General features: G+C 35.4%; 1 protein-coding gene across 1 annotated transcript in view; it reads left to right on the top strand.

Moving 5' to 3' along the window:
* PRKCZ (protein kinase C zeta) overlaps nucleotides 1–21,380 on the top strand; it is a 73,081-nt gene that overhangs the window by 21,068 nt on the left and 30,633 nt on the right. The window contains exons 5-9 of the mRNA XM_009274142.1: nucleotides 13,124–13,209; nucleotides 16,133–16,264; nucleotides 17,480–17,561; nucleotides 18,273–18,325; nucleotides 20,354–20,542. Of these exons, the coding sequence (XP_009272417.1) occupies nucleotides 13,124–13,209; nucleotides 16,133–16,264; nucleotides 17,480–17,561; nucleotides 18,273–18,325; nucleotides 20,354–20,542 (542 nt within the window). The remainder of the gene's footprint in view (nucleotides 1–13,123; nucleotides 13,210–16,132; nucleotides 16,265–17,479; nucleotides 17,562–18,272; nucleotides 18,326–20,353; nucleotides 20,543–21,380) is intronic.

The raw sequence follows: 21,380 nt of genomic DNA, 5'->3' as shown, positions 1-21,380 counted from the left end.
TCTTGTACTTCCAATCTATGTACTTCTCATAAGTTGGTAAATCCACTTTTGATATACAGGCAATTGGGGTAATTAAATTGGCAAGAAGTGATGAAGCTTTTTGTGTTATTTGTTGGAATTAGTGGACATCTGCGAGCCTGTTAAACCTTTGTTAGGCCTGTCTGTTTCAGTAGCTTGAAAGAGCTATTTAATGTCTAACCCCTTAAATTATATGGTCAAGGTTAATGATATATTATTATACTTAGGATTCTGTGTAATACTTTTTAAAATTAGTTGCACTATGCAAGTTACATTTTTTAATGTTTGAGCCACAGAAATAGCAACAGAGGCCTGCAGGGCAGATAAATGGGCTCTTGGATTTTTGAGTTGCTGTGTGAGAAACCAGATTTTGTGAGAGATTTCAGGTGCTGCTAATTTGAAATGGAGAGCACTTCAGAAGTGAAGCCTTAGAAGACTAAGTAGTGATAGCAGTTGGCTAGCCACTGAAGACTTGCTGTCAGCACAAATCTGGATGGTAAATAAATCTCCTGAAGTAAAAAAGCAAAAAGCAGCTAACTTCAGGCATGCTGAAAGGGCGGTTTTCAGAAGAGGCATGTGAGAGTCCTAATCATCACTGTCGGTGCAAGAGTTAAGTGTTGAACAGACTGTGCAGTTCTGTGCTTAAACCACAGGGGGAAGGTAGTGACTTGTGTAGTGGAAAAATGAAAAACTGAGATTCTCAATATTGACTGGAAAGCATCTCATTTGTAATTCTGAAGTTCCAGTACTACTTCTTCTGCATCTGTAAGTGCTTTTCCTTGAGTTATTAGCTGGGGAAATATTTAAAAGGAAACGAGAAATTATTTGAAGGCAAAACTTCAAGATTTTAGTATGGTCCTCTTTACTTTTACAATAACATGCTCATTCTAATAATAATAATGCTATTATATGCTTTTTCCAATAATTTAGGTTATCATCTACTGCATTCTTCAGTAAAGCAGGTACAGATGACTGGCTCAGGACTCCCTGTTCTTTAGATTGTCAACTCTGATAAAAACTGTTCTTACCCATAGGGATTGCAAAGAAAGGAAAACCTCGGGCAGGCAGTGATAAAATCGATACTGTAGAGCCTGAAACAATAGGTCTGGGATTGGACCTGATCCATTAATTTCAAGGTGCAATAATTGTTTTTAACAATAGCACTACAAGCTATCTCAATGTTACTTTAAATTTGTTAGAAGGAATAGCTATCATAAATTATTTTTACACAGCAGATCTCATATTATACACAGATAATGGAGAGCACAGCAGAAATCAAAAGGCTTGTAGGTGGGAAGCAGTGTGCAAACTTTGCAGATCTGGTATAATTATCTTCCTTTCCTCTGTGGGGTGAGTTGAAAGCCCCCTTCCAAAAGCTGAAAGACAAATACCATCATTAATTTGAAAGATTTAAACATGCTTTCTTTAACATGTTAAACACTATAGCTTTCCATTAACAGACCAGATGAAAGGGCAGGTACATAAGACTGTATCATATGCAATTTTTTCCCCATAAGGTTGAGAAGCTCTAGGATAGAAGGTCGCTTTCTTGGGAAACAATAATCTGCATCATAAAAGAATTAAGTAAACTGGAAGACTTACTCAGTTTGCTATTAGAATTAGTGTATAAGCATTTAATCCAGAATATAACAGGTATGATGAGTAACTTCTGAAACTATTCAGATTTTTTTATTTAGCTACTGTCACTAAATAATGATAAGTTTAGTGATACTTTATATTGCTGCAAACTCTACTTCTTATGTTATACTTGTGAAATGTATAAATGCTATATCCATATAGTATATGAGGAAGCTTAGAAGGAGTAAAAGTACAAATGGGAGAATCTTTCAGAGATTAGTTTTATTTATTGAATGATAAAAACTGAGCACAATTCATAGAACTCAAATTGTGCCATAATAAGAATGGACATTGTGTGCACTTCATTTCAGCTTGCTTTCCTCCTAATACAAAGCAGAATAAGGTACTGTGAGGTACAGATGTGTCAAAACTGTCAGACTGAAAAGCGGTAGATCTGGAGAGTTAGTCCTGCTGCAAGGAAATAGTGTCCTCTGATATACTGAGGTATTGCATACTTTTCTGGGTATAATATTAGCAGACTGATTAAATTGGAAATAATTCAGAGAAATATGCTCAAGAGTCTGATTTCTTAGGAAAGATAAAGTACACCTTTATGAAGTAATAGCTAAACTGAGTTTCTGTCATTCTACTAATACTGGAATAATGGAAACATTGGGAAGGGAAATGGAACTGTTTTAGAGTGGATCATAAGCTGAAGTAATGGAACCATGCTGTGAAGGAGAACAGCTTGACTCAGAAAATGTGTCCTAACACTGAAATTGTAGGAACCAAATAATGGTTTCAAGGGCATCGTGAGGGCCACCTTATAAAAGCTTTATGAATTTGGAATAAATGTTAAATCCATTTTGAATAGCTGGTGGGTTTTTTTGAACAGTTTTGCGTTTTTAGTGATGATGTAATCAAATAGGTGTTGATGCCTATCACTTGAGGGCAAATCAAGTAATTTGATACGCACTGAAAAAAACCTTAAGAAATACCGTCAATTTAATACAAATGGTAACAGTCTAAAAAATAGGAACTCCATGCTTTCCATGAGAAGTAGGCATGAACAGCCCATGGTAAATGCATTGCTTAAGTTGGGGGGGGGTAGCTAATTTTAATTTCCATTTCATTCTAAGCACAGGTTCTGGAAACTTTTGGTAGTTCTGTGATCATCAGTTCAATAGCAGTTCGAAATGCAAATAGAATTGCACAGGTAACTATGAAATAAAGGGATAATCAGGTGTACAAGACAGGCCACAGCCAAATCTATGGAAAGGTTTCAACGCAAGGAGAACAAGACTAGGACTTCAACTTAGAAAAAGACAACTGATGAAATATGATACAATTAATTTAAATATCATGTATGGCACGGATTAAGTGAAATCAGTTAACCATTTCCTAGAGGACAAGAAGTGGGGCTTTTAAAATGAAGTCTTCTAAAATGTTTTCTAGGGGACTCATCAGTAGATAGCTTTTTTGTTTTTCCTCCGACCTTTTTGATAGGCATGTTATAACTTGCCATTTAAGATTAAAAATGAGACTAGGTGAAAATTTGATCTGACCAAGTTTTAACTGATCACGCTTAAGCAAATTGGATTCAGTTACTCCTGATTGCTGTCAAGCTCAGTCACAAAAAGAACTGGAATTCTCACCCCTTTCCACTATCAATAGATATGAACCACGTGTACTCAAAGGATTAACTTTTTCTGAAAATGTGTGGTGTCAAGTCTAGATTAAGATTCCCCAGCAAGTCTTAAATCATGCAGGCTACCGATAACACAAAGTAGAACCAAATTCCTGCAGGAAGCTTCATTGGGTTACTCCTCGCTTCTTTGTTTGCCTTCTTCAGTAATTCCAGATTGTATTAGAAGACAGAGGTTTTCTGTTACCAGGCTTTTATTTATAACAGAAAGTAGTGCTTCATGTACGTATGAAGACACAGAAGTTTATTAAAAAGAAAAAAGTGGCATGCAAAGTGGATGCAGATGTAGACTAGAAAAGACAAATGTGTTCTGCTTCAGTAATCTGGGCTTTGTTGCATCAAGTGCTTGCTAAATACAAATTCTAGGGGTTTAGTTGAAGCTGTAAAATTTGTATATGTGAAAAATGAGCAATGTATGGATAAAAATATACTTAAATAAATCTGCCATTTTATTAGTTCAGGTAAGTAGAATACTGCTCAGGTGTCTCTGTTGCATAAATGGAGTTTAATACTAAAGAAATGCTTCATCTCCTGCTGAAGTTATTTTGCTACAGATTGCTTAAATATTCAGAACTTCATTTTTATCTACTTCAGTACTAAGCTAGGTAAATTAAAGAATTAAATAATTTAAATAAGTACTGGTTCAGTACTTTTTCAGCTTGATTAAAAAACATTTTAATCCAGATCTTAATTTGTGTTAATAGAACATTAAATTCAGTTTTCATTGTAGTAAACCTTTTAATGAAAGTGATTTTTATTTTGGGAGAATATATGATGCAGTCATCAAAAGAAGCCTTTTGGACTTTTATTAACAATGCAATGCAAGCTTGGTTTTGTGGTGCATGTAACCACTGTGGTTTTGTAAACAGAGGAGCCAACTATACATCATGAAAGGGTGTAAAGTTTAAAATTGCATAGAAGGCCAAGTTAGAGGAGGGAAAATTTGAACTTCTTTTCTTTCCTAAACAAAAATGTTAATCACCTGCAGAAGCGTGGATCCACCACCAATTGTCTTCCGTCCCTTTTCATAACATGTTCTTTCAAATTAGAGCAACAAATACAGCATCATTTTATCCTGTGTTTGGGACAGCTTTGCAAAATGCATACATGTCAGCAAGAGACACTGAGAAGGACATACAACAGATTGTGATCACTGACATGCACAGAGATCCTCATCATCAGAGCATCTTCACTTCTGGAGTAGCATCCAGTGATGGAATTTAGTGAGGGTTTCTTGAGTAACACTTTGTTTACTTTGCTATGTTATTTTCAAGTACATCTGATAAATTTCACATAAAATAATAAAATTCTGATCTTGGGTTGCAAAATTAGGATCTTTATAGAAAAGCCATGACCCTTGCATAGAAAAATGTGTTTGAGTTCTGGGTTACTTCTTCAAAAAGCAGTAAGAAAAAGCCTTGTGAAGTAATGAAGTGTCTTTTGGATGCTGAAAGCATAAATACCTTCAGGCACTTTAAAATATTTTAAACTATACTATTTTTCCTGTATATCTGCCATATGAAATTCTTGGGGGTTTTGGTTAAGAATGATTTTTAAATAATGCTAGTAAAATAATGCTCTCTTCTATTATTTTGTCCTGTAATGCTATCGTATTTTGGCAATTAGTTCCAAAATAATTACTGTCCTTCCGAAGAAAATGAAAATTTAAGGTCATTAGTGTATGCTCGAAAGATTACAAAAACTTCTATAGACCCTGTATACAGGTCAGTGTATTTTTGTATGTTTAAAATGAATCAACACTTTTCAGCAAACAGCTGTCTTGATGCATGAATACCAAATTTGTTTTCACTTAATTGACTAACATTTTTGCTCTGACTAGATAATATATGAGTAAACTCTGGTCTGTTAGTCACTGAGTCATATTCTTAACAGGTCTTAGTGATTAGTTAACAAATGGTTAGACTCACAAGTAAAAAGAGAATTCAAATTCTGTGATTGACTTCACAGTTGGCGTTCTAGAATTCACTGTGGAAATAAGTGGATCACCCAAACTTGCTACAGTTTCTCCGCTGGGTGACTGGGAGAATCCTACTCTTGCCCTAGTTTAATACCAGATTTATCCGTCTTGGTAACATTGCAAGTGTATTCAACTGTTCAACTCTTACGTGCACAGTGGTCTTTAATGAAAAGAAACAAATTGTTGAATGTGACGTAGATATGTTAAATTGTACAATCTTTCTTTGCTGAAGGTGACGTTGAGTTTTGCATGAGGTTCAAGTTATAGCTGTCTGTTCCTGTGCATTGCCCAACTCGTATGCAAGCCAGCCAGCCACTGTAGCCATGGGACTTAATGCACACAGCAGCCTAACCAAAACAATTACAGTTCTTAAACTTGGTGTGAAGGCAATCTGGATCAATTTAAAATGTGTTTTTTGCTATATCTTATTATGAGATTTTTTTTTAAGTCTCTTTTTTTGTTTGTTTGTTTGCCAGAAACATGCCAAGTTATCTCATGCATTTGTTTGCCATAATTGTTGGAGGGTTACATTTCCATTGCAATTTTCAAGAAATAATTCTGTAAACTGTGTTTGCTACTAATTGTTTAGGTATCTCTTTTAAAGTATCGGATTATTATTTTCTTTTGCTCAAGAGATATTAAGTCAAATCCTTGGATGTCTCCTGTTTGTTTGATAGCTAAAGTAACTATCTTGCTTGTTGTTCTGGTAGGATGCATCATTGTCTTCCACTCTGGGTGTCTCTCTGTGAGGTGCATCTCTGAGGCCTCATCCACAGTATTTTTCCGATTGATCAGTCCCTCTGTTGATCACAAGTAAAGGGAACTTTTAAGGACAACTTACGTATTGTCTAAACATTTTATTTCTTGCATTTCTGTGAATATAAGGTTGTATTATTTTTTTGTTTGAAACTGAAAGCCTGTATTTTTAAAAATAGTTATTAGATCCCTTGGTTTCTTAATTTTCTCATGTATTCTGAACAGAATCGGTATTTTTAATGACAAGGCAATCCAGATTTTCTAATAGCCATTCATAATGAGCTTTTTAACTTGAAGAGCATAAGGCATTAACAGGTGTGATTGATCTGAAGGGGCATACAGCACCAGTGCAGTGGAGAGACTTTTTCAAAACGAGATGTTAGCTCTGTTTTTATTGGATGGCATTGTCTTCGTAAATGTGACTTACCACCTTGCAATGGCATGGAGCCATTTTAACAGAAGGATCTGAATATGAGCAACCAAGAGGTCATGCATGAGAAAACAATGTGTGTGGAGGACAGGTTTTCCACCTAGCAGTCCTGAAGTGAGAGTCAGTTGACCCCCTTCTAAGTCAGTGGGGAATAGGATATTCAAACAGTATTTTAGCTGTGTTGCAATAAATGCTGGGTAAATATTACTGTTCTATGAGATACAGTTTTATTTCCTTGTTGGTTCTCTGCTGATCCTATATGTAGTACGCTTCCTTTGTCGTTATTGCTATCTTAATTGTGCTTGGTTTTTTTTTCCATAGAGGTTGATCTGACTTTGTAGTTAATTTTAGTGTCTGTTGAAAAAGAAAAGAAGGATGGGGATATGGTTCCCCAACTGCTTATCAGTTTTAAATTAAATTGAATAAAAAATAAAATGCTATCTTCTAACCATTTTAATAACTGCAAGAGGTGAAAGCAGTTAATACCTATATATTGTTAAGGATACTGTCTTTTCCTTTTCTGACTTCTGAAAAGGAATGGCAATTGTACAGAGACGCTTATTCATAATAAAAAGAAGGGCCAATTAACATCCCATACAATGTATGTCTGTTGCGTGCTTCAGAAAGCAGTTTTATTGTTTCAGTTTAATTATTTGGGACATATTAAGTAACAGATATGTGAAACAACATACTATCAAAGTTTTTTAAAATTTACTTTCCCAAAATTTGTCCTTTCTTTGTATGGAATTATTTTTATATTTTATCTTTTTATCTAATTCAGAGTCTAACAGAAATACCAATATCAATTTCCTACTTGTAATTCATGAGTTGGTTTTGAAAGAATGCTCACTTGTCTGCTCAGCAAAACATTAAAAGAACAAAACAAAAACTGGGCATTCTCATACTGTCCAGCTGGCAGGCAATGTAATTGGCCTGTAAACAAGTTGCATTAATCTCTGAGAAGTGATTTGCAGCAATAGCAAATTATCTCTGTGCTTAGTATAGTAAAAGATTTCATTATAGTTTGATCACATAAAAGCAGACTTTGGAATTGCATTTGTAAATCCAAATGCAGAGGAAATAATTTTTTTGTGGCCATCTTACTGCCATTCATTGGTGTAAACCACACTTTTCAGACAACTGATGAATTTGCTTACTTATTCTGGAAAATACAAGCATTTCTAAACTTTCAGACAGAAAAATAATATTTTGGGCTTTGGGGCAGGTTGGGCCTGTCTTTTAAATTGTTTCTCTTCTCCAGTGCTGGGAAAGTATGTTGTCATTTGACAAATAATTGTGCCTTCTTCTATCTCTCCCTACTTTACCAAGTTATGTTTTCAAAGGCAAGGTTCACATCCTTTCTGCTGAGTTCTGAGGGAGGTCATTATTGAATTGGGGGAGTATCTTCTGTAGATGAGTTAACTTGGAATGAACACTGAACAATAGAGAAATTGCTCATCCATTTATATCCACAATTACATTTTTTTTGTGTACTTAATTTTTTCCTTAAGTTTTTTCTACAATATTTTTTTAAAAGATGAAAAAACCCCAACCCTAGGGAATGTCTTTGAAAAAACAGCATTAAATATATTTACAAGGTTCATTGTGCATTACTGTTAGTGATGTAGTTGCACAGCTTGACAACAGAGGGAAGAATTGCACAACAGCAACAGTCAGTTGCTTCACACTGCTTTTTATGTAGAGACAGCTGGTTAATTTTGTTTCAGACATTCAGTTTGAGTATTTTTATTTCCCTTGTAATCTTAACTTGAAAAAGTGTCTTTTTTTTTTCCCCTCCAATTTTCCAGTCTTGGAAGTAGATAAAATTCAGTACATTCATTGTAATTAGAATATATGTGTTCCCCAATAAAAATTTGTTATCCCTGTTAGCAGCTTAAAATACCTTTTGAGTTTTCATCTAAACTTGTTCACGTACAAAAAAAAGTAGCCCTTTTCATTAAACACAGTAATTAAATACTCATGCTTTTGTAATGGCATTCCTTTTTCTAGGTGGCTGGGATCAATCATGGCTGTAAAAACTTGTATTAGTTCTTGGTTATCAAGAATCACAGAATTCCTTACTTGTTTTATTCTGAAGTGTTCTAGAAACACGTACCAAAACATTTTGTTTCAGGTTCAAAAGTGTCCTTTTCCCATATGAAGTGTAGGGGTGAAATGCATACTAAGATTAGAGCTTTGTTCACACATCACACAGAACACTGACAATAAATTGTTTGTTTCTTATTTCAAGATATATACTTACTGCAATTTTAAGAATCTGTTTAGTGTTCAAGATGGTTTCTTTGATCTAGTATAGCTGTAGTTAGGATTTTTGAAGCTGATAATGCTTCAAAATAATAATGATAGTAAAAACCCAAACTCCTTTTTATAATCTGCCATAATCCTTAAGTGAATTTTTAAGGAGGATGTCCTCTTTCATGAGTGCATTACTAGGTACATAGAATACATGTTTTAGTCCAGTTCTGTAGGTTATTCTAAGCAGGTTGCCCAGGATCATGTCCAGATGGCTTTTGAATATCTCTACAAACTCTCTGGGCAACCTGTTCCAGTGCTCAGTCACTCTCACTGTGAAGAAGTGTTTCCTGATGTTCAGATGGAACCTCCTGTGTTTCAGTTTGTGCCCATTGCCTCTGGTCCTGTCACTGGGCATCGCTGAAAACAGTCTGATTCAGTCTTAATTATATCTTGCTTTCAGGTATTTGTATACATTGATGAGATGTCTCTGAGCCTTCTCTTCTCTAGACTAAACAGTTCTAGCTCTCTCAGCCTTTCCTCGTATGAGAGATTCTCTAGTCCCTTAATCATCTTAGTGGCCCTTCTCTGGACTCTCTCCAATAGCGCCATGCCTCTCTTGTACTGGGGAGCCCAGAACTGGATGCAGTACTCCAGATGTGGCCTCACAGTGCTGAATAGAGGGGAAGGATCACCTCCCTTGACCTGCTGCCAATGTTCTTCCTAACAGTCCAGGACACGGTTAGCCGCCTTTGCCACAAGGGTGCATTGCTGGCTCATGTTCAACTTGCTGCCCACCAGGTCCTTTTCTTCAAAGCTGCTTTCCAGCTGGTCGGCCCCTAGCATATACTGGTGCATAGGGTTATTCCTCCCTGGGTGCAGGACTTTGCACTTCCCTTTGAACTTCATGAGGTTCCTGCCTGCTGAATTCTCCAGGGGTTGAAGTCTCTCTGGCAGCACAACAATGTGGTGTATCAGCCAGTCCTCCCAGTTTTGTATCATCAGCGAACTTGCTCTGCCCCATCCAGATCACTAATGAGGATGTTGAATAGGATTGGAGCCAGTTTTGTCCCCTGGGGTACACTTGATAGTCACTGGACTCCAACTAGACTTTGTGCCACTGGCTGAATATGGATTACAAAAATGAATACTGTTATTGATAGTACTAAGAACATATTATTCTGTGATGGAAATTTAGTCTTACTGTATAATAATAATAATAGAACTTGTGATATCAAGATGTGTCTTTCAATGATCGCTGTTTTCTCATTTTTTGCCTTGGCCCCTTTTAGAGATGGGGCATAGGAATTGATTTGCCTTAGACCCTATACTGGATCAGTGGCAGTCATAGCAGTAAATTGTAGAGATCCCTACTTTTTAAAGCTACACTATATTAAGTTCAGTTTTTGTTAGACTGTTGCCTCACAAGTATATGATCTAACCCCCTGACTTTGATTTAATATTTATCATTAATTAGGGAAGTGACTTGCTCCTTTATTTACAGACTTCATCAGTGCAAGCTGCTCGTTAACTTATCATTCACTTAATATTCCTCATGTCAGTGATAAGCTAATGTTCGGAACACAGATGTATTAGGTTGCCTCCATATGGTGCTTTGTCTGATGAATCAATTAGCTATTTTGGAAAAAATCCTTGTGAAGTTTTTTTTTCTCTTGGTGAAAAGTCATCCTACAAATGGTGGAACAGTTTTTCATTAATGTTTGTGTTCGAGCATATTTAGGCAAAAACTTTGCAATAGTTTTGCTAGGTTCTCATTTAAATTTTCTTTGCACTTAGGAAAAGCAGGGGGGGTTTGTTTGCTTTAAAGTTTATATTTGGCAGATTTTGAAGAGCTACGTGAGTCAAATAAACATATCAGGTGATACACCTGTATTCTAGTAACTGTATCTTTGCCACTTCTATGGCATGCAGTCTTTCAGCTCCTTGGAGAAGTTGGGGTTTTTTTCAAATTGTTAACAATTCATTTAATAGTGCAATGTCTGTTTCAAATGCTTGCAAAGTAAACATTTGCACATGCAAATAGAGTAACATATGGATGTTTGTGGATTTGGCACTGTAGATTTGTGGAGTCACAGAAACTTCAATACTTTTATGTGCCTTGCTTTTGAAGGACAAAAATAGAGTATCTCAGATCAGACCCGGTATTACAATCAGTGTTCACACATCGTATGTCAGTAGCCTGTGATTTTGGCTTGCTCAATATTAAGTTAAAACAATTTTACAGCAGAGAAACTATTTACTACTTGTGTTATCTTCTGACAGTGAAAATGTTTGGGGTTTTATATTAAAAAAAAAAAAAGAAGACTTCATCTTTGATAAGATGTGGATATTTAAAACTTAACTGTTTAAAACTTGAAAGGCAGAAACTTTAAAGATGAAAATTTAAGATGGTTTTGCATTAGCTTCTGAGGATTATAAATTTACAGTTTAATACCCTGTCAGAATGTAGCACTGTTTATCAGTCAAGTCTATCAAAGTTTTTATGTTGTGTTCTTTGCATTGTCTGGGGCATTTTAGTTCGCATTGCATATTTTTCTATATACAATATTGGTTGTTATAAATTGTTTCACTTGTATTACACTGATTAAAGGACAGCTTTAACAGCTAACATAATATTGGACTCAGTTTAAAAACAAACAAACAAAAAACCCCAACACCACCCCCCTCCCCTGTTTCCTGACTGAGATTCTTACGGAGAAGTTACAACTGTTCTAAAAGAGAAAAATAAAGCAATATGATAGACCCTGTTAAGGTGACAGGAAAGAAGCAAGGATCGCTTTATGTTGACCAAATACAACTGCTTTTTATGATACTGAGTTGTTTTGGTTGGGAGAACCAGTGTACCTAGGTACCAAATATAGCATATATGTAGCCATCCACAAGGTATCATAAAAGTGTTTATTTTTCTGTTGTCTTCTCAGACAGTTATTTATACTTCCTATGCTGTTTAGTTCTCCATTCCCTGTGAAACTGCCTTACTTATATTTCATCTACTTCAAACAGAAAAATTAATATGTTGTACCAGCTGCCAACTGTGTTAAGTTGCATTATAACTAGTATAAATATTTTTTTTTAAAAAACGCATACAGTTAAAACTTTGTGTTGGAAAATCTTACCATGTTACTGAAGATAGCTTTAAAATAATGGTATTGAAATAAGAATTATTCTAGTCTTTCACATTTATTTTTCAAGTAAGAGGATATTATAGCACCCATAAAAACACTGTAAAATACTTTTCCTGGAAATGTTTAAGGGGATGTGTCAGACTTGTCTCACTGTCTAAAAGATGCTTGTTAACTTCAAATATTACAGTAAACTTTGAGAACTCCTAAGTTTGAATCTCTTAATTAGAACTAATTATTCAGCAATGAAAATCTTGCCAAATCTGACTTTTTTTATATCTATTTTTTAGCCTCTTGATAGTAGAGTATGTTGTCAGTTTTAACATCACTGCTGAATTTTTTGCTTAACTCACCCCCCTCTTCTTTTCCCCCTGTACTCCCCACTCCACCCAGTACCCACTGGTATTGCCTGCTGTGGAAAGCTCATGATCCTGCTTATGTGGCAGGGGTTGGCTGTGTCGCCATTACAGCTGTGTGCAGCTCTAAACAGGACTGGTGTTGCCCAACGCATTTTTCAACACTTAGTATTAAATATCAAATTCTTTAATTAGCCAGTCACACAAAAATTGCACATATGTATGTGAAAAGCGACGACAACAAAAGTAATTTGGAGTAGATGTTAGGTACTGTCATGTATGGCCTCTTGGAAAGTCTGGCTTAAACAGATTAAATGATTTCTTGTTGTTATGTTTAGACTATATTAGAAATAATTGCAGACCTACACTTGAACTGTTTTCCTAACGGAAGAAGTATTTTGGTAATGTTTAATGGCAAGATAAAAATGAGGTCAAATAATGTAACTCTCAAGACTTGTAATATCTTTAATATTGCGTATCTAAATCACTATTAGCACCAAACATCCTTTACGTGTTTACATGTGAAGGTGACACAGTGAGATCAGCATCGTAATTCTACTAGAGGAAGCTGTTTCTTTAACGGTTATCTGTCCCTCTCACCTGAGCTCAAACAGCAAGCAGCCAAGAAACTGTAACAAGATTATGATCATGTGAGGAAAAAGAGACAGGGATAGAGAAAAGGGAGAGGCAGTGGTGAAAGCACATCCTGCAGAAGCTGTCATTTACGGCTGCCTTTAAAAAAAAAACAAACACACAAACCAAAAAAAAAAACCAGCAGGGATTTTAGCTGTGCGTTGATATTTAGAAAAGCAAGATTGTTTTAAGTCACAACTTGCTTAACATAGTGTGTCTGGTATTGCTGTGCTACCATGCTGCTTCTTTACACCTTTTTAATTTCTTCCTTAGAATCAATCTACCGACGTGGAGCCAGAAGATGGAGGAAGCTGTACCGAGTGAATGGGCATTTGTTTCAAGCGAAACGTTTTAACAGAGTGAGTACTGTTGCATAAAATGTTGGGTTTTGGTAACGTTCTGTGGTAATTGTTTTCTCAGTCTGTGCTTTTTCTGTATTTGAGTGTTGAAAAGAAAGGAAGATGCTTATTCATGTGACTTCTCAGTCTATGCAGTGTTATTCAGGTCATTACAATCAGAAGAACTTGAAAGTCTTTGAATCTGGGATGGAGTTAATAATATATGATTGGTGGAAATTATTTATTTTTAAAGCCTCTAAAAAACTGGTTTTGTGACTATTTAAACTGATGCATACTTGGAGCAGTTTTTCCCCTCTCCACTCTTTATGTGGCTTTGATTGCTTGTTAGCATAATCTTTTACGTTCAGTACTTTTTGTCATTCTTAAAGATTAGAGCTCTTGACGTTAGCTTTAACTGTTCTGAATCTGAGATACTACATAATCTAATTAAGAAAAAAGAATCTGGTTTATTGAGCTAAAATACAACTGCGTTAAGAGTCTGACTTAATCCACATAAGCAAGTGAATGTAGCTTTAAGGCTGAGACACCTCCTTCACTTATCCCATTACGCCTAAGTACTGCAGCATATATACAAATGTAGTATACGCTTTTGGGAATTCCATACAAAAACTGAGTACAGTGAGGTGAGTTAACTTTTTGATTGAGCAGTAACACATTTTTTTTTTTAAATTAAATTAGCATTTTTTTCCTAATGCTCCCCACCCCAAAACTGCATTGAAAGAAGGAAGAGGCCCCTAAAACTCAGTATCTTATCACTAGATATGTGAAAAATGTCATATATCTGAATTATAGCATGCATTTGTAGAATGTGGTGTACCAAATAAATTTTTTTAATTTATAGTATGAAATGTATACTTTTTTGTGCTTATTTGCTATGTAGTTAAAACATATTCCTTTGAAACGTTGTGAATGCATCCCTGCCACATTAATAATCCATAAAGTTATAGATAATGATGTTTTAATTGAAATTAGGCAAATAGTGAATTTGTCAACATTTGTCAACAATCCTAAACAAAACTACTTTGTTATAACTGTCTGTATAGAAATGAAATCATATAAAGCCAGAACACAAACCATATCCGACTGCAGTTAGTAATAAAGTTGACATGAACTGTAAACTGTAAAGTGTGACATTAAAATGTATAAATTAATAATAAATTTTGGTCAGATATGTTTATGTATTACTGAATTAGATACCAAATTTTAATGTTGATTGAATTTTTAAGACTGGACTATTACCTCATGAATTTATTCCTTTTTCAAAATAACCTTTTAAAACTCTTTCAGATAATTCAGGTAAATGAACACATGCAAGAATCTAAACTTTAATCTTGTTGAACATAATGTAAAGGTTAACTCATTGTTATTGCTGTGTTTGTATGTGTTTTGGAGAGGTTATATGAGAGGGATACCTGTGTTACTGAAGGAATTTGGGAGCTGCCCCTACATCCTTCCCCCCCGCCCCCTCGCTTCCCTGCATCTGACTGAAGTAAACGAGATTATTTTCTTGTATGTCATTTCCAGGGCCTAAGACATTTTATTTAGTCTTAATATTACTGCTGCCAAACCTATACAAGAATACTGAAGGAAGTCTGATGGACCAGGAATTTTGAAAGAAGTGGCTATAGATGTCCAAGGCTTCCTCTTTTATTAGGCAGTATGTTTTTTGTTTTTTTTTCCTGGGCAATGCAGTTTGGGTTTCTCCTGATCAAGGAGGACTGGCTGTGCATATGAATGGGATGTAGTTAAGCTTTGTTTTCTACAACTATCAAAATACAAGAAGGGCAATACAGAAAATATTTTTTAAAAATGATCCATTCTTTGATCATTATTTCTTCCCCCCCATACTACTAGTAAGGATTTATAGTAGTTTAACGCTTTTGGGCAGGACACTGCGTGTGATTCATTAGTCTGAGGATCTGAATAACCACACTCTAACTTGCAGTTTGCTGGGAGGAACAGACTTTCACTGTTTTGTGGCTTTGGGACAGTTGCAGAGTTCTGTCTAAGCCTGAAATGGGGGATGAGTGCAGGACTTCATGTGCAGCTTGCAGAATGATAGGCAATGTCTTAGCCTGTTACAGTAATTACTGGAGAAAATTTGCAGATAGGGAATAATGGGTAAGTCTTCTGTTGGCAACCTGTGCACTGTGTAGAGGGATAACTGAGACTAGGTGACTTCTTGGCATGCAAGAATCTCAGATTGCTATTTGGCATTTTGGGTAAAGTGGATAAAATGACCACAGCACACAAACACTGGAAAAATTATTTTAAGACCTGCCCTGTTATAGTCAGCAGTAGAATGTCTGGCTTCTTAATTTGTCCTCATTTTGATTTAATTTATTGAGATGCCATTTTGTTGCATGTATAAAAAAGGCCATATATTTTTTGATATTAAATAGTGCAACATACAGAGGTTTTACATCAGACTTGATAGATGAGTTTTAATACCACTGTTAAAGTATATAGGTGCAGATATAGAACATTCTTCATACTTGTCTTTTGTAACGTTTTATGCCAGTGTTCTCCAAAGCAGTGAGTTTGGGTGCTTTTTATGCATAATTGTGTAGTACAAATTCCTGTCAGTTTTGTTTGGGTAACCTCTGTCAGAACCTGAAATTCAAAATATACTTATTCTCTAAGAATGATTTGCTAATGTTAGGCTGTAATGTGTTCCATATGTTTGAAATATTTGTTTTCTTAACATTCATTAAAAAAGGACTGCATTTAGCTGAATTCTAAGTATGAAGTGTAACCTTCAGTTATTAGGGAAACCCTGGATATTCTAAAAGATTTATTATTGAACATCTATTAGGAGGTGACTAGGATGGGTTCTTGTTGGGTGGATTCTTGCTGCTAGATAACTACTCACCTACAGAAAGGAATTGAGAATTGAATTGATAATATGCATTCTGGCTTTTAGAGAGCGTATTGTGGCCAGTGCAGTGAAAGGATATGGGGTCTCGGAAGGCAAGGCTACAAGTGTATCAACTGCAAATTGTTGGTCCATAAACGTTGTCATATACTTGTTCCACTGACCTGCAAAAGGCATATGGTAAGTTTGCATTCTGTATAAAGCTAAGATGTTTCATTGCATCCTGAGTTGCTGTTTCTAGATGTGCATCTGAAGTAATTAAATGCTGTGCATGGTTTTGTAATACGTGGTGGTATTTGGTTTTCAGTTTCTGAAATATCTATGGAGGACAAGCCTTTGGATTGTGAGCAGTAGAGACAAAGTGAGAAAAGAAAACTTGTGATATGACTTAAGTGTGAGCAAGCTTGAGTTTGACTTCTCCAGTAGACCTATTGTATTTTACAGATAAATAAAGAGTTGTCATTGACAACCTTAGCGTTTGTTCTTTTTAGCCTATGGGAATGTTTTAAGAACTAAGGCACTAGTGTGCTTTTGCACTACCGCTTGCAAAAAGGCTTGTTGCTTTCATGTTCTTGCCATCTCAGTTTCTCCAGTACTATTCTCATCCTCTCCATTCCCCTCATATATTCTGGTGGCAATGCTAGTGTCTTTCCTAGGCTTTAAACATTAATCTGTATCCCTGAATTTTAGCCCTTCCCCATACTCATCACAGAATATAACCAGTATCTCACTGGTTGTTGCATCATGTTGTCTCTAACTCAAAACTTAAACCAGTATTTTTCTTTATTGGTATTGCGTATCATGTGTGTTGACATGACTAGATTCTTTGCCAATTTATTTCTGCATGTTGCTATACCTACTAGAATAGTCCTACACGTCTCATAATGAGTTGTGAATGAGACCAGGGGCCAAATGTACTGTAAAACTATTTGGTATTGTGATCTTTACCAATTTATGCAATACCCTTGCATGATGAGTAACAATTAATGTTTTTTAAACAGGAAAGGAATATGCCAGTGCTCTAAATTGAGTGTGTAACAGCATGCTGAAGTGTTTACTTTGTTACAGTTCCATGTGAAACAGACTCAGAAGTCTTAAATAGAACTAAAGTTTGAACTTTGCAATAAAATATACTAATCTTTCAGAAGACAGCTAAACATCTGTTGTAGTTGCAGAGAACGGTTGACATAGTATTTAGGCTTTTGGTAGGCTGGTTTTATAATGCATTACAAAATGTTAATATTCGGAAATACTTTCTACAAAATCCAGTTTTCATTCTGGAAGATACAAACGTAAGGTTCTCATTGTATTGTAGTTGTATGGCAAGACATGCTCACTTAAAAGGAATTGCATAAACTGACGTTTTTTTCCTATATAACTTATGTATTTTGCAAGGATTCGGTCATGCCTTCCCAGGAACCTCAGTTAGATGATAAAAATGATGAAGTTGACCTACCTTCAGAAGAAACTGATGGAAGTGAGTACTTTCTTGTTAAGTTGGAATTCATGTGTTTCCCCATTTGGAGGCCCAGTTTCCACTCTACCTGTTTGGGTTTTTTTTAAAGTTTACTTTGGATTAGCTCTAGTTTAGTCCCATGGACTAAATGCTTATTAGGGACTCAATTACAGTAAATGTATCTCTGGAGCATATCATCTGGTTCGGTTTCATCCTAAATTCATATGCTCTGAAACCATTCCAGAATGTGAAGTTAAGCACGGAGCAATTGGCAACAATCGATTTACTTTTTAAAACAAACAAAACCCCTGCACTTCAGATCGAAACTATGATGCTAATATAAGTGCACCCTCAGACTTTAAGTATTTCTTAATTTTGTGCGATTTGGAGTACTCTTTCTAGGTTAATATTTTTGATGGTTTAACCTGTCTTGTTTTAAGGGCCCATTTATCGTACCCATTCTCCAAAATGACTGGCTTTGTCAGATACTATTATGAGCTCAAAGGTTCATTGATGAATTTCTTACTGTCTCAGAGTTGGTTGTTTCTGCAGTGCCCGTAGGACCTGCTGTCAGGATTACAAGAATAAAGTAGAAAAATTTGATCAACTGTCCCGTAGTATTTAAAGCAAACTGCTGACCCTAAGCTACTAAATCTTTCCATTTATCAATTTTTAAAATTGTTTCTAATGAAGGCCTTAATAACCATAGTACTTGTTTGATTTCTTTTCCAGTTCCCTACATTCCTTCAAACCGGAAACATGACAACATTAAAGATGACTCTGAGGTATTTTTTTAAAAATACTGTTTTAAATCACATTTATACACTCTTAATCATACAACTTTTTATAAAATAGCTAATTATTTGTCCTTTTTTTTTCTGCTACCTTTTAAAAAAAGAAGTCTGGGTTTTCTTTCTGAAAATTGTTTGGGTTTTTTTTAAGCATTTTTGTTGGATTTTTCAGATTTCTTCTGTATACAGCTCTTGTTATCCCAATCATGATGTGAGAAAGACTTTTTTGTTTTTTTTTTTCTCCCCTCCATTCATGTTGGAACAACAGTGATTTAGCAGAGGGTTTGACTTTATTGGTCCTTGCAGCAAATGGTGGCTTTGACATTGTCTTGGCTGCTCTCTCTAATGGTTGTACACTCTTTATCACCCTCAGGCTACCTCTGCAGGCTATCATTATGAAAGTTGGTTCAGTCTGATAATACATTAACTATCCATCTCTCTGACATGTTTTATAAATAAAATACCTAATAATTTATAGACAGCTACTGTGGATATACAAGTAGAATAACATACACTTAAACTCTGTTTTTCAGCTCTTTTGTAGACGGCCTGACACAGTCTCTGCATACCACGAATGTTATTCCCTTAAAGCAGTTTGAAAAATCCCAATACACTTTAATTCTGAAGGGCTTCAAGACATTTCTTTTAAAAATGCTTCTGGCGTATTTAATAAATAGGATGCATTCTGCAGAACACTAACAGTTAGTTTGATATCCCACTTTTAACAAGCCTGCACCTTTTTTTTCCTCTACCTCCACTACAATACTTGTCACTACCATTATTTCACACTTAAATAGTTCCTGCTCTTGGATAAGTGACTGCCTTATTTTCGGTCACGTGTCTTTAGATTTTATCTCAAATTCAGAGATGGAAGGGTATAGATTTAAAACATGTCAGAGAATTTTAATTGCTGTCTAGAATTGCTGACTTCTGCTATGGTTAGTGCTCAGGTAGATACTGTTTGTGTTTAAATTTTGATAGGTGCTGTTTGCTCAACTGTCCTGAATTATGTTGTTCTAATTTTCCCACCTTACTTTTGAGCTTTACTAAAATAATTTAAGGTATCCTACAGAGAGGAAGTGGCATTCTGGGAGCTTTGTTGACTAGAATCTTTAAGCTCAGAGCAATCTCTTCTAATAGCAGTCAATCCTAGGTCAAGATTCTTTATATAAATACTTTCCATAGTTCAGCAGAATGCTGATCTGTCTACAAGTACAGTAGTATGAGGTCAGATAAAAATAGGCCACGGAAGTATGTCAAAGCATTGTATATATTGGTAAAACATGAAACGTCAAAGTACATGCTGCATTTGTCTAGTTCAACTGCTTGATCTTCAGTCTCACGTATTCACATCTAATTCCAGCAAACAGTCAAGATAAAATTTATCTTTTTAAATAATGAATTTTAAAATAACATTCTTCATAGTGGAATATTTCCTGCAAATTCTCACATTTGAGAAACTGGCATCTGCTTCTGTATATTCCCCAGCACCTATTAGAAATCTTCATTAAAACTGTAGTGAACTTGATACAGACAGCTGTTGCCTAAACTGAAGCCAAGACGGGTATATTCATTATATAATATGCATTAGCAAATCATTGTTTCCTTATCCATCCTCTTTTTAGATAGCCTGTATTAATTTGTACCACAATATCTGTCAGAATATGAAAGATGGTCTTCACTTTGTGCAAAGGATAATTCTACATGGCCTGCGGTTCAAGAATTTGAATAAAACCTCATTTCTCAAGGCATCACCTTCTGTTTTCCAGTAGGGAATATTTAAATGATTCATTGAACAAACTACTGCTTTGAAAAACGCAGTAACTTTTAGTAAGAGCAAAACCAATACCAACCAAACGTTTCTAAACAAATGTGTTATAATCAGCCATTCAGATCTGTGTGCCAATGACAATGACAAGCAAACTCAGCAAATTCTGTCCAGTGGTTAAAGACCTCTTTGCTTTAATAGTTACTTGTTATGAAAATGTCTTCTGTTTCTAGCATCTGTTTCTTTTTATACAGGATATCAAACCAGTCATTGATGGAATGGATGGAATTAAGATTTCTCAGGGGCTTGGACTACAGGACTTTGATTTAATCAGAGTTATCGGACGTGGAAGTTATGCCAAAGTTCTTTTAGTTCGGTTAAAAAAGAATGATCAAATTTATGCTATGAAAGTAGTGAAAAAAGAATTGGTCCATGATGATGAGGTAAAAGGCTGTGTTAATTGCATTCTGTTACATATTGTAAAAACTTAGTATGCTTTCACAAAAAAACATTCAACTAAGAAAGCAGCTAAGGTTTTAGACAACATTTCTGTAATAGAAGTTTTACTGACTTTTGAACTCATTTGTCATCAACTGTCTGCATGAAGCTCCAAGATTAAATCTGAGAAATGTCCCTTATTTTAATAACAATTAACAATTATTAATATTCTTAGAATGCACATGAAAAATATTCCAACCTGGATGTGCTAATCTGTAGGTGATGAGATAAATAGGGTGGAATTTGGGCAGTTAATTCTGAAAGAAAACAAAGATGTTTTCCAAGGCAAATGAATGTAGCTGCAAAGTATTATCTGTATTTCAGAATAGGAGCTGAAACTGTGTTCTTGCACATAAGCTCTATAATCGTGACTGTAAGTACCTGGATGTGCTAATCTGTAGGTGATGAGATAAATAGGGTGGAATTTGGGCAGTTAATTCTGAAAGAAAACAAAGATGTTTTCCAAGGCAAATGAATGTAGCTGCAAAGTATTATCTGTATTTCAGAATAGGAGCTGAAACTGTGTTCTTGCACATAAGCTCTATAATCGTGACTGTAAGTGACGCAGTACTCTGGAATATTTTTTTCCATGGGTTTAAAAAAGTCATGCTGCTACCATTTGAGGTCACTATGGTTTAACTGGCATGTGAAAAAAATCCTGTCTGCCACAGAATTCAGTGCTGCATTTCTCGGTTATTTTCAAAATCCTGTTGAAATTTTTTTAATACAGGATCTCAAATGCACGAGGGGGGGGGGGGAGAAAAAAAAAACTACCACAACCCT

The sequence above is a fragment of the Aptenodytes forsteri genome, unplaced genomic scaffold (genome assembly GCF_000699145.1).
Source record: "Aptenodytes forsteri isolate BGI_AS27 unplaced genomic scaffold, ASM69914v1 Scaffold16, whole genome shotgun sequence".
Taxonomy (NCBI): Eukaryota; Metazoa; Chordata; class Aves; order Sphenisciformes; family Spheniscidae; genus Aptenodytes; species Aptenodytes forsteri.
Note: the sequence above shows the minus strand (reverse complement) of the source record. Positions and strands in the feature narration are given on the sequence as shown.